The sequence below is a fragment of the Saccostrea cucullata genome, unplaced genomic scaffold (genome assembly GCF_032062105.1).
Source record: "Saccostrea cucullata isolate Sc308-1 unplaced genomic scaffold, CSIRO_AGI_Scuc_v1 ctg2297, whole genome shotgun sequence".
NCBI classification, from domain to species: Eukaryota; Metazoa; Mollusca; class Bivalvia; order Ostreida; family Ostreidae; genus Saccostrea; species Saccostrea cuccullata.
Window position 1 is genome coordinate 201,365 of NW_026923228.1, and position 14,550 is coordinate 215,914.

Genomic DNA, 14,550 nt, shown 5'->3' on the forward strand with positions numbered 1-14,550 from the left:
AAATTTAATTGTCATTTGTAAATCAATAACAGTATATGAATGAGTCGTAGCATTTCAATATAATGTCATGCACATGCAATGGCACATCAGGCGAAGGGAGGAACAAAACGAGTCCATCCAGATATGATATTCAAAATAATTCAATTAAACTCATGTTGTCGATGCATTTACTAGTCTAAAAATAATATCTCTTTCATATGATAGATTTTTATTGCCTATAATGCCCTATAACTAGGATTGAATTTTCGAAATGAAAGAGTCAAACAACGGTATTGACATCCCTGGAACATAAACTTATCTGTCAATAACCCACATTGTTTCATTATTACATACATATTCAGTTGAGGATGAAAAAAGCTGAAGTAATCTCGGTTGTCAAAGAAATTGGTTCATAATTGATTTGCCCTTGTTATCTGTAGTAACTAAACCCTCCAAATAAAAAAAAAACAGATGCTGCGTACTACATTTATTTCAAATTAACCTGAATGGTTTGAATCGAGATGTGATTGGAAAACAATGTTGATATCTGATATTAAAAAAACAATCTTATGAAGCTTTTTCCTCGAAAAACATTTAAAATAAAACGATATTAAAGGCACAAGGGCAGAGATACTATATGCCGTCATATTTTGGTAGAGTATACTAATTGGAATTGGTTCAAAGATTTGGACCAGTTACAGGGAAGGCGAAGAGCTTACAATTTGAAGGTTTTCTAATTGAAAGAAAAAAAAGGGATGCAGTTACATGAAAAAAAGATAAGAACTGCCATTAGTGAAACAAAACTTGGTGGACTGTATCCTTCTAGCTCTATATACATAAATTATTTCAGCTTTATAAGGTTTACTTACATGTATATTGTAAAACAGAAGATCAATGCTGCTGTTTGAAAACTGATTTTAATATGATGCATATGAAAAAATAAGATTTTTTATTTCGAAAAATAGATATGTTTGTGATAATTAAACTTGTCGTGACTTTTTCTGTATAGGCATTCCCTGATGACAAAACCAAGATAACCTCCCATTCTGAAATTTAAAAGAAAATGTATTTTATTCAATCATTCAAATTCTAAACCTTGATATTAATGTTATATTTTTTCAGTTAAAAAATCGTTTACATCAAAATGTGTGTTGTACCTACCCGTCTGGAATTGGTTGACTTCCGGTAACTAAATATCCGGTCCCAAATGGTGATACAAAGTTTTGTTGCGTTCGAAACCATCTTCCACATTCTTTGTCATTGTAGGAAATTCCAAACACTATGAAAATAAAGGAGGCGCATTAACATTTGTATTTAATTACTGGAAAGGGAAATTCAAGTAATTGTAATGATGGAATTTCACTATATACAAATATATATACAGGATTCCTAATTATGACTCTCCAACTTATTGTCCTATACTTATTAAAACAATTCGTGTCATCTTTTTTACAGAAAACAGTTTGCATAAATTTAACATCTACCCATTTCAGACGTGTTTGAGATTTGAATCCTGAAGACATTTTACAGCGATATCATAGCTCCTATGTCATTTTTACATTATAAGTACAGATATGATTCAGGGGCAAAAGTAGAAAAATATTTAGTTAGGATCCAGATTTACTTTACCATACATTGTTTTTTGTGATATTTGCGCATATAAGCAACACAAGAACTTTGGAAATAAGATACTTCTTTTTTTATCTGAAATGTGTCTACAAAAGTATTACCAAATTTGTTCAATTTTGCGTAGATTTTAATTGCAATTTGCACTTGAAAACGAATGCCAAATAGAAACATAACGACGTAAGAACATTCTTGCTTTGCGGCTATAGTTGAAGCCAAATATTTTGTTTATTTTGATTTTTTTTATAATTTAGTACTGCATATGTCTGAATGAAATTTTGAGGCAAAAGTCTAAAAATATGTAGGTATTACTGTATGAAACTTTGGCTAACAACATTGACAAGCGGCTGTGAATTAACTTTTGAATCAATTCTCGCACAGGTATTCATTAATAAATAAAAGTTTTAACAGGTACTAACCTGAACAGCATATGAGCCCTCTCTGTCCTCCTTCAGAGCTGAGTCCATTGAGGTAGCTTTTCTGTGGACACACAAACGCTTCAAGTGCACCAGCGTCTTAATCAAATGTAAAGATAAAATTAAACATTTTTAATTTATCAATTTAGAGAAAAATTGACAGAGGTATTATTTTAGTTGAAAAATTGTACCTTCATGTCCATTTTTCACTAAATAAATATATAGTTTACAATATACCGTATATCAATAGAATCTCTTCGTTTTATTTAAATATATAAAACCCTTACTACACTTCGAGTATTTTTAACCGCACATATACATGAATGTGACAACATTAAGAATAAAAGACCGAAAGTGTATTGTTAGTATTTGTTTCGTTACAATCAAAAAGTAGTTCCTCTGCATTTATAGTAGAAATAAATATTACTGCTTCATCATGCTAAGATCCTTGTCTTTATATAAAGCAGTGTATGTATCCTTCATATAAGATTTCGTTTTGACTTACTGAAAACTGCACATTGTTTTACAGTTCCTGGCGGAGGAAGACATCGTGAACCAAAAAATCTAGTTGGATCACCTCCTCGGAAGACAAGTGCTCCGTTGTCTGAACAGTTTATATTTGAAACTTGAACCGAAGTGGGTTCTGTGATTTCTACAATTTATTAAGTCGTAGTAAGTGAGAGAGTTAATAAACAAGCAAAGTAAAAATAAATAATAAAAGCAAATATTTTGATACCCGTAATTGACATTAATCAGTCCCCTATTCTATAAAATATTGGTCTACTGAATCCAATTCCTGATGAGATACGTATATAAAAAACTAAACATACACTTATGTTCATCAATACTTCGTAAGACAATTTTTTTTGTCCCGTAAATGGTGTGTACTTAATTTTTTAATGAATATAACAAATGGAATCCTGTTAATTCTCAGTGTTGTATTTAGAGTTATGAGAACTGCGTTTGTCAATCACGAGAACAAGATAATATATAACGGTATATCTTATAACATTCTATAAGACTGAATGTAAGTTTTCTTGCAAAATAACTCTTAACAACTAAGTTATTGTCAAAAAATTTCATAATTATTCTTAAAATGACTTTATTTCTTACCTTGAACAACATCCCCAAGCTTTATTCGTACTGCATTCACCGTCAAACACCCCAACAAGCAAAGAAATATATTGATTATCATGCTCTTTTTGAATAGAAAATGAGCTTTACATGCGTTTTATAGATATGCCTTTGACATTGACTTCAGAAATTAAATAAATGATGCTATTGTGCATTTTGATTTATTTAGACTAATTAAATTTCTTTAATTTGAATTTGTAAAGAGAATATGTTAAATAAATCTTTAAAAAGGTCAATTCTTACTCGTTTATCTTTTGACAGGAAATAATAAATATCTCACGTTTAATATTTTTTCAATGAACCCTTTCCTTTTCGTTTTTGTATTTTTTTTCTTTTTTTAAATTAGCATAAATCTAGTTTTTTTAAGAGAGAGAGAGAGATCTAGAGAGAGATCTAGAGAGAGAGAGAGAGATCTAGAGAGAGAGAGAGAGAGATGTTGCATTTCATCATTGTTCCTTTTCTGTGCCTATTTACATTATAAACAAATTTAAAGGCAACTTGCTTGACAACTTCGGCGCTTATGCAAATAAGCACGCAAGCCACTCAATTGATCACATCATGAAGCTAAAAAATTATAGACAGTTATTCCTTAAGGCAATTTCATCCGTCTCTTTACAGACAACATTTCAAAATCTTCCCTGAACTGCCTTTGTTATATATTTATTAACATTTAATAAACGACAATTCTCCTTCAAAATTATTTGTCGTTGTCCTGTTCCTACTCCCACTTCAGTTTTAGCCTAACAGGATCATGTATTCGGCATAAAACAATATTGCGAATTATAAACATATCAAGGACCAGGCGTTTGTTAAATTTGAAAAAAAGATATTGTAAATAGGGCAGTAAGATTAGAAATATGTTGAAATTAACGTCGGATTGTTAGAAAAAAAAATAGCTAAATTGTTCATATTTTAAATGATCTTCGCCTTTTACTAATGATTGTGTGTACCGTATATACCTGCCTATAAGTCAGTATTTTTGGAGTTAAATATTGGTCTAAAAGTCTATGTCCGACTTACAGGCGAGTCATAAAGAGATTGGTATTTTTCTAGAGGCTCAAAGGTAGTATCTTATTTGCATTTCCGACGATTATCAAAGAAAAAGACTGGATATATAAGATAATTTATGTATTCTTAGATTACATATATGAAGTACAAGTATTTATATGTTGTAATGATTTTATTTGTTTTTTAAGCGAGCGTTGCCTTTTTTAAAATAATTTAAGATAAGATATCATTATCTTTTCGAGAATTATTAATTGAAACCAGGTTAAAACATCAATGGATTTACTTGAAATTGTCACCAGATTTTGGAAAAAAAACTGTACCGACTTATAAGCGGGTCAATAGCAAATCCCGCGCAAATAACATCAAAAAATACAACCGACTTATAGGCGGACCGACTTATAGGCGAGTATATACGGTATGTATAATCTATCGTTAAAATCGGGTAAAAATGCATAGTCCAGCATGTTTCCTCAAATTGTAAACAAAAATAGGAAGTGCATTGAACTTGTTCAGCATTCTATTAATATTATTTTTGCGATAAGTACTGATCCACTACTGGCTTTTAAAACCCCTGTCCGTATGAAAATCCACTGTCTTTCTCTGTATCCTACAGCATTTTCACAGTAATCTACGGTATATCTACAGTATGCTACGGTATGCTAGCTCTGTATACACAGTAAATCTCTGTATGCCACTGTATTTATCCCCAGCATGCCACAGTTACATACAGTAGGCCACTGTATGGCTACTGTTTCCTACAGACAACTACGGTAAACCCCAGTATATGTCCCAGTACGCCCCTGTATATGTTCATTGAAGCAAAAAGAAGAAGTTTACACACTCCCAGAGCACTGTACGGTTACTTAAGATGTGGGATTATCAATTAAGTACACAGAGTTACTTACCTAAGAAATTTTTGAACATTATTTTAAACACATAGTAGTATTTTTTTAATTTGTTAAGAGACTTATTGTGTTCTTTTATAACTCTGAAATAACTATTAAAAATTAATTAATCATTGCTTTAAAGAATATTTATCTATCAATTTTTAAAATTAATTATTTAATTATTCTTTGGTTTGATTTATTAGTTAATTAATTAATTTATTTATTTTGCGAACACTTATTTAATCCATAAAATACTTTGAGTGACTTTGTAACTTTTGTTAAAAAAAAAATAAATAAAACACAGCCGCTTTAATTCTTGTTTTATTTTTAACTTATTGATGTTCTTTTAAAAAACATTTAATCTAATTAATTGCATGTAATCAATCATTGCATAAAAACTTTTTTCTTATTTCTAAATTGAATATACAAACAAAATTATTAATTTTATACCCGAAAGTTGGATTTATTTTGCTAATTTTATGTAAACAATTTTACGCTAAAATGTGTTTCAAAGTCTTTTTGAAGCATATTTAAACTACTTTTAATTATTTTACTTCCGTGTTGGATATCAAAATAATCGTCTCATTATGCACAATCTTAACCCGTCAATAGCTTTTTTGATACTTTTATTTTGTTTTAATTGAAAAAATTCGGTTCTCTCACAAAGAGAAAATGTTATTTCAAACAGCCTCAGATAGGACACGGTCGCTCTCTGTCACAAAATAAACAAGGTATAGTGGTCAGTGAAAAAGACAATAGGTGTCATTACTGTGTACCCAGAGTCACTTGTAAACAATCAATGGCTTTGAAGTTATTTCATAATCGTGTTAGGGTTTTGAAAACCGATTTTTTTTTCAATCAAAACAAAGTAAAATTATGAAATTCCAATTGACAAATAAAAATTGTGTATAATATGACGATTATTTTGATATCCATCAAGGACGTGTAATAACTGAAATTTGTTTTAATATGCTTAAAAAATACTTTGTAACATAGTTTAGGATAAAAATATTTATACAAAAAACCCAATATATCTCATTTTCGGGGATATATATAATTGATTATTTTGTTGTTTTGTCAATTTAAAAAATATAATTAAAAAGTTTGACATTTTTATGGTGATAAAATAATTATTTATTTTATTTATTTACCATTTGTTATTTATTTTTCTAACACCAGTTTAATCCATAAAATAATTGGAATGGCTTTTTTGTTCCTTTTGGAGAAAAAAATTACACAAACACCTACACAACAAAAGTAATGCTGCATTTAAAAAAAAAGTTTTTGAAATCAATTCAATAATTGATTTTTAAATGGTTAGTGAATAAATAAATAAAACTGATTTAAAACACGTATTTAATCATTGTAAAAAGAACAATATATTTATCTACTAATTTTTAAAAAAAATTAATTATAATCCCGAAAGTTGGATTTATTTGGCTTATTTAATGTAAACAAGTTTCCGCTTAAATGTCTCTCAAAGTCTTTTTGAAGCATATTTATACTACTTTTAATTATTTTACTTCCGTGTTGGATATCAAAATAATCGTCTCATTATGCACAATCTTAACCCGTCAATAGCTTTTTTGATACTTCTATTTTTTTTTAATTGAAAAAATTCGGTTCTCTCACAAAGAGAAAATGTTATTTCAAACAGCCTCAGATAGGACACGTCGCTCTCTGTCACAAAATAAACAAGGTATAGTGGTCAGTGAAAAAGACAATAGGTGTCATTACTGTGTACCCAGAGTCACTTGTAAACAATCAATGGCTTTGAAGTTATTTCATAATCGTGTTAGGGTTTTGAAAACCGATTTTTTTTTTCAATCAAAACAAAGTAAAAATATGAAATTCCAATTGACAAATAAAAATTGTGTATAATATGACGATTATTTTGATATCCATCATGGACGTGAAATAACTGAAATTAATTTTAATATGCTTAAAAAATACTTTGTAACATAGTTTAGGATAAAAATATTTATACAGAAAAACCTAAAAAATCTTATTCTCGGGGATATAAATAATTGATTATTTTGTTGTTTTGTCAATTTAAAAAATATAATTAAAAAGTTTGACATTTTTATGGTGATAAAATAATTATTTATTTTATTTATTTACCATTTGTTATTTATTTTTCTAACACCAGTTTAATCCATAAAATAATTGGAATGGCTTTTTTGTTCCTTTTGGAGAAAAAAATTACACAAACACCTACACAACAAAAGTAATGCTGCATTTAAAAAAAAGTTTTTGAAATCAATTCAATAATTGATTTTTAAATGGTTAGTGAATAAATAAATAAAACTGATTTAAAACACGTATTTAATCATTGTAAAAAGAACAATATATTTATCTACTTATTTTTAAAAAAAATTAATTATAATCCCGAAAGTTGGATTTATTTGGCTTATTTAATGTAAACAAGTTTCCGCTTAAATGTCTCTCAAAGTCTTTTTGAAGCATATTTATACTACTTTTAATTATTTTACTTCCGTGTTGGATATCAAAATAATCGTCTCATTATGCACAATCTTAACCCGTCAATAGCTTTTTTGATACTTCTATTTTTTTTTAATTGAAAAAATTCGGTTCTCTCACAAAGAGAAAATGTTATTTCAAACAGCCTCAGATAGGACACGGTCGCTCTCTGTCACAAAATAAACAAGGTATAGTGGTCAGTGAAAAAGACAATAGGTGTCATTACTGTGTACCCAGAGTCACTTGTAAACAATCAATGGCTTTGAAGTTATTTCATAATCGTGTTAGGGTTTTGAAAACCGATTTTTTTTCAATCAAAACAAAGTAAAAATATGAAATTCCAATTGACAAATAAAAATTGTGTATAATATGACGATTATTTTGATATCCATCATGGACGTGAAATAACTGAAATTAATTTTAATATGCTTAAAAAATACTTTGTAACATAGTTTAGGATAAAAATATTTATACAGAAAAACCTAAAAAATCTTATTCTCGGGGATATAAATAATTGATTATTTTGTTGTTTTGTCAATTTAAAAAATATAATTAAAAAGTTTGACATTTTTATGGTGATAAATTAATTATTTGTTTTATTTATTTACCATTTATTATTTATTTTTCTAACACCAGTTTAATCCATAAAATAATTGGAATGGCTTTTTTGTTCCTTTTGGAGAAAAAAAATTACACAAACAAACACCTACAAAACAAGAATAATGCTGCATTTTAGAAAATTTAAGTTTTTAAAATCGATTCAATAATTGATTTTTAAATGGTTAGTGAATAAATAAATAAAACTGATTTAAAGCACGTATTTTATCATTGTAAAAAGAACAATATATTTATCTATTTATTTTTAAAATTGACGATACAAACAAATTAATTAATTATAATACTGAAAGTTGGATTTATTTGGCTTATTTAGTATAAACAAGTTTCCGCTAAAATGTTTCTCAAAGTCTTTTTGAAGCATATTTATACTACTTTTAATTATTTTACTTCCGTGTTGGATATCAAAATAATCGTCTCATTATGCACAATCTTAACCCGCCAATAGCTTTTTGATACTTTTATTTTGTTTTGTTTTGTTTGACAAAAAACGGTTTTCTCACAAAGAGAAAATGTTATTTCAAACAGCCGCAGAGTGGACACGGTCGCTCTCTGCCACAAAATAAACAAGGTTTAGTGGTCAGTGAAAAAGACAATAGGTGTCATTACTGTGTACCCCATGTCACTTGTAAACAATCAATGGCTTTGAAGTTCTTTCATAATCGTGTTACGGTTTTGAAAACCGATTTTTTTTTCAATCAAAACAAAGTAAAAATATGAAATCGCAACTGACAAATTAAAATTGTGCATAATCTGACGATTATTTTGATATCCATCATGGACGTAAAATTATTGATATTTGTTTTAATATGCTTAAAAAATACTTTGTACATGTAGCATATTTTAGAAATAATTATCATATAAAAATAAAACTTAAAAAATCAATTGGGGGGTTGGGGGTGTATATTTAATCACTTTGTTGTCTTGTCAATTACAAAAATAAATAAATTATTTTTTTTATTTATTTTGTTTATTTATGCATTTGTAGATAAATTGATAAACAGATTAAATAAATAAGATAAATGATTAGTTCATTTATTAATTCTGTATTTTTAAAGTCATTTATTCTATTTAATTTTCACTTACCACTTCACCTTATTTATTTTGTGCCGTGTCTACTATGCAGCTCTGCATTTGTCAAGAAATAGATTGATTTGTTTTTAAAATGATTAATTTCATGCTGTTAATTAATTATATTTATTTTTTCCAAAGAAACTATATCAATTTTAAAAGCTACAATTTTCCAAAATGCAGCATTACCCCGGTCGCGTTTTTTTCTTCAAAAGTTACAGAGTCACTCCAGGTATTTTATGGATTAAATAGGTGTTTGCAAAATAAATAAATTAATTAATTAACTAATTTATAATAAATCAAACCAAAGAATAATTTAATAATTAATTTTAAAAATTGATAGATAAGTATTTTTTGAAGTAACGATTTATTAATTCTTAATAGTTATTTCAGAGTTATAAAAGAACACAATAAGTCTCTTAACAAATTAAAAAAAAATACTGTTATGTGTTTAAAATAATGTTCGAAAATTTCTTAGGTAAGTAACTCTGTGCACTTAATTGATAATCCCACATCTTAGGTAACCGTACAGTGCTCTGGGAGTGTGTAAACTTCTTCTTTTTGCTTCAATGAACATATACAGGGGCGTACTGGGACATATACTGGGGTTTACCGTAGTTGTCTGTAGGAAACAGTAGCCATACAGTGGCATACTGTAGGCGTATCGGGGCCTACTGTATGTAACTGTGGCATGCTGGGGATACATACAGTGGCATACAGAGATTTACTGTACATACAGAGCTAGCATACCGTAGCATACTGTAGATATACCGTAGATTACTGTGAAAATGCTGTAGGATACAGAGAAAGACAGTGGATTTTCATACGGACAGGGGTCTTAAAAGTCACCGACTTACTTGGACATTTAAACCATTTAAAGGTATGGAATTTAAAGGTATAGTGTTAGGGACGGTTACTACGCTTACTTTATAATACCTTATTCGAATTTGTGAGAGGTATCATCTCCTATCAAACTAATTTTGTAACTAAATCAAATAAGTAAGACAAAAAATAATACAGTTTTTTTTAGAAATAAGATTTTCTTGAATCCAGCCTTAGATACCAATGTTTATTAGCATGATATGAAATATCTTGCAATGAAAGCAAAAGCCTTTTACACTATTTATTATAGAATACATGACGGAAATAGAAGACGAATAATACCAAATACGTATAAAAATCATAGCAATTTCTCAGAATGTCTGGATACCTATCGTTTTTTAACCAAAAATATATTTGCTGATCAATTTGCAATTAGAAAATGCATTGCTGATATTCCATTTCGCTTTTTCTGCAAAATTATTGGAGCTTTGACAATTTTCCCTATATAATATGATTAACTTTAATTTTTAACTTTAAAGAAATACTGTGGATAAATTTACATAACTTTGTGGATTTAGAGATAATTTTATGAGTATTTTTGATTACTTAACTGCTAATTTTATAAACCTGAGGATCGGACTACCTTAAATGTAACAGGTTGTCGGAATAAATTGAACACCCTACAGCGACAAAGACTGAGATGAATATGTCTCATCAATCTGATGAGGAAAATAAATCTGTTCATGAGAAATATAGACAGAAATATCGTGCAAGTAATTAAAAGTTAAAGCCCAATAATTATGTCCTCTTTGTCTATCGGATTTTATGTCATGAACCTGTATTTTTAACAATGTAGAAATTCATTTAAAGTTTTCGACCATCCACTTTCAAAAATGGTTTATCTAATCTTTGAAACAGTTTATAAACAAACATTTCATTTGTATGAATTATATTCAGAAAAAGAAAAGTATTCAATCTCAAATGTCCATGGGCAAGTAATGACTACTTTCTGGGAATCCACTTGTCCAGGCATTAATTTTACTTTCAGCCTCCCGCCTCTAAAATGATAGAGATAGAATAGTCTTATTTTTTTATTTATTGTTTTGAAAATTCTCGATATCTATCCTGAATGGATGCGTGTTTTATTTTTCCCATGGTTCCATTTTTGATTTACTTTGAATTTTTAAGGTACAGTCCACTTAAAAATAATCACTATTTGTAATTGTTTACATGTTTAAACTTTTTAAAATTTGTATAAATTGTTTAAAGAAGAAGTCTCAATAAGCCATTATCTGTGGTCCCCGGTTACTCGTCAATTTTTAAACTTTCATTAAAAAGCTTAAAAAATAAATTATATTATTCTCTTATGTCTGAACTATATGCTCCAACGTTTGAAAAATTCAAATAATTGCAAAAAACAACACGCGAAGCCGTGTTTTGTAGGTGGGGTACTTTGATTTTCATAAATATCAAAAGAAATTTGTTACAGGTACCCACTTCACGGCTTTCGTAAACATCGAGCGCACGTTTGTTCAAAGTCGAGACCAAAATATAATGTGTATATTATATTTATACAGATTGTGTGAAAATATCTTTGTTGAACAACCTTGCGCTCTATATTTTTTACTTATTTTAAGTATCATGATTTTGAATCTGTTCGGTGAGTACATTTACATAGGATTAACCTCTTGTTGACCTGCTAAGAATAGATAATACGTCACGTGATTCCATTCCGCCACAGGTGAATACCTTTGGAAAGCGTGTTTTCTGAAGGAAGCGACACATGTAGCTCGTATTTGAAAAGTGCAGACACCAGCTTTTATCTTTTAAAATAAAAAAAAGTTCTATATAGAATTCGATGAATATCACTTATGTTAAACTTTGACGATATTCCGGGACTTTTTTTCTAATTCTCACGCACGTAATCGCAATATCCCTGTTCATTGCAAACAGCACACAAATTAATATATACGAGTATATGTATATAAATGCACATTTAATCAATCTCTTGCGAAAAAGAAACAAAAAAGCAAAAAAAAAAAAAAAAAAAAAAAAAAAAAAAACGTAATGCTTTCTTCACATTTAATCAGTCTAAACAAATGCACTCGTATACTGACCACTTCAATATTCAAAGCAACTTTACACTCTTGTCAAGTTCTAGGATGCATGTATATAATGATATAAACTCGGAAAAACTTCGAATGTATTAATGCAGCGAAAAAGATAATGTATCTGTACACGTCATTCATTAATCAATAATCGATAAGTAAATCGGAATATTCATTGCAGAATTTAGAGCGAAATCGAAATAAATTAACATGTCAGGCAGGTAGTATCAGGGGAGAGGTGACCCTTTCTTTTCAGGGATAAATCTTGAGTTCTTCACCGCCCGCCCGAAAAGTGGTATAACTTTCTTACGCATGTACGCTGATACAATATGAATAAACACACATTAATGTTAATGTTTAATTTTTCATATAAAAAATGAGTAATGTTTTAAACTCCCAGTTCTACATAATCGTTGTAAAGTTTGGAGAAGGATTTCCTTTTTTTTTATTTATTTAAATTTTTTTTTTTTTTTTTTTTGGTTTTATCATATTCGTGTTTCTTTTCTTTTTTTTTTATTTCAGCCTCCCTCCCCTCCTTACAATAGAATGGGAGTGTATTTCAGTGTGTATTTGCCGTCAATTTTTATGCAATCGCTTGAACTTTTTAAACTATCATATAAAAGAAAATTAATATACAAAATATCTTGACATTTTATTCAACAATGATAGATTTAAAAAATTATTGTGATTAGGGGGATTTTCAAAACTCCGACAAAAATACCTCAAGAACTAAAAAAGAGTCCCACCCACCCCAAGTTAAGAACAATACGAATGATGCAAAAAAAAAAAAATCCAAGCGTATTGAAGATTATTATTACCCATCGTATATTGTTTATCAGTGGCGTATATTCCATATAGGCTAAAAGGTTGTAGCCTACACATTATTTTCTCAAGGATTACAAAAATAAATAGGGCATACATATATATCTTTGAAAGTAAGAGTTATTAATAAAGTTGCTTCAAAATTATAGGTCTTGCCTCTTTAATTTTATTTCATTTTAAGTCAAATAGCAAAAAGGCCAAATTAATTCTTAGCAAAATGGATTTAACTTTATCCGACGGTTTGATTCCGATATGTGGGTTAAGTCATACAAGGTGAAATTTCAAAATTTACTATATGAAGTCTATAGTAGAATATTTTTAAAAAATACAAAAAAAAAATTAATATAAAATAATTAAGAGCTAATATCGGCCTTTCAATGCTGAAACCATTGTTTAAAAAGGATGACTCAAAGATCTATAAAATAAAAAGTTGGTGTGGCATTCCACCTTAATTATGAACAGGACAAAAAAAAAAACAGAACGAAAGCAAAGGTGATTATATCACGCGATAATATAAAGTGTTTCGCAAAGACAATAAAAATACAAATTTTCCTACAGAACAATATTTGTTTTTTTTTCTGTGGTACTACAAGAATTTATATTTCTATAAAGTTTTAGAAATATTCGTTTTAAAAATCTTTTTATCGTAAAATCGCATGATTTTGTATCTAATTTTCAAAATTTTCTCGGGGGAGGCCCCCGAACCCCCCATCAACGGGAGGGGGCTACCCCCTCCCGTACCTACCCCCAATGGCCATTCGGCGCTTCGCGTCTCAGGTCAATCTCCGATTCACGTTAGCCTACACATGAACAGAAAGGAATATACGCCGCTGTTTATTATTTCTTATCTCATGCTACAATTCATCGTGTCTTCCTTTATGTAATACTTAATTTAAATGTCTCCGCCCATTTGTATGTAAAAGAGGAACCGTACTCTGTTCGAAAAAAATGTCCTGGAATTTGTGTGTTCAGTAGGTGTTGAAAATCAGCGTGTATTTCTTGAATTTCCAAGTTATTGATAATGATTGTACAAAATGTTGATTAGAAATACTTTGTTATACACAATGAAACTAAAAATAATACCGTACCCTCATATATATTCTGTAAAATAAGGGCAAAAAAGGGACCACGCTACTATACTTAAGTGGAAAACTCCTTTGTTAAAATTTGTAAAAAATTCTGTTGATTTAATCACACATGTAGAAAAAAAAATGGTTTTTAAGGCAATTATTTGCTTTCTTTTTTTTAAAAATTAATTTGAATATTTTGAATATTTTTTCCGTATATCCATTTAGCTTAAAACGGACTGTAACATTAAAATTAGTTCTCCAACTGCACCCGATTCACACCAAGCCAACACAAATTTACCTTTGTTAACATGTACCTGTATGTATTCAAAATTTGAGCTAAATTGGAATATAGCCATTAATTACTATCTGATGCACCAAAACGTCTGCTATGTTACACTATTTGAAATGCTTTGAAATCTGCTTCGAACTATTCGTATATGCAAGTGCGTTAATATGCTTAAATTGACGACTTGATAAATGATGTCTTCAAACTTTATTTCCTTTCAATCTG

At 29.0% G+C, this 14,550-nt stretch overlaps 1 protein-coding gene across 1 annotated transcript; it reads right to left on the minus strand.

Moving 5' to 3' along the window:
• Positions 1–928: 928 nt before the first annotated feature.
• Positions 929–3,268, minus strand: LOC134263477 (uncharacterized). Its single transcript, XM_062745826.1, has 5 exons — positions 3,135–3,268; positions 2,527–2,673; positions 2,025–2,120; positions 1,141–1,258; positions 929–1,025 (listed from the first exon to the last, which is right to left on the minus strand). The coding sequence occupies exons 1-5, from the start codon at positions 3,214–3,216 to the stop codon at positions 929–931; spliced, it is 540 nt and encodes a 179-aa protein (XP_062601810.1). The 5' UTR covers positions 3,217–3,268.
• Between the last annotated feature and the right edge of the window lie 11,282 nt (positions 3,269–14,550).

Coding starts and splice junctions, on each gene's coding strand:
- LOC134263477 (XM_062745826.1), bottom strand. CDS start 3,216: ATGATAATCAATATATTTCTTTGCTTGTTGGGGTGTTTGACGGTGAAT. Junction 2,674..3,134: donor GCTTGGGGATGTTGTTCAAG/GTAAGAAATAAA, acceptor AATAAATTGTAG/AAATCACAGAACCCACTTCG. Junction 2,121..2,526: donor AAAACAATGTGCAGTTTTCA/GTAAGTCAAAAC, acceptor CATTTGATTAAG/ACGCTGGTGCACTTGAAGCG.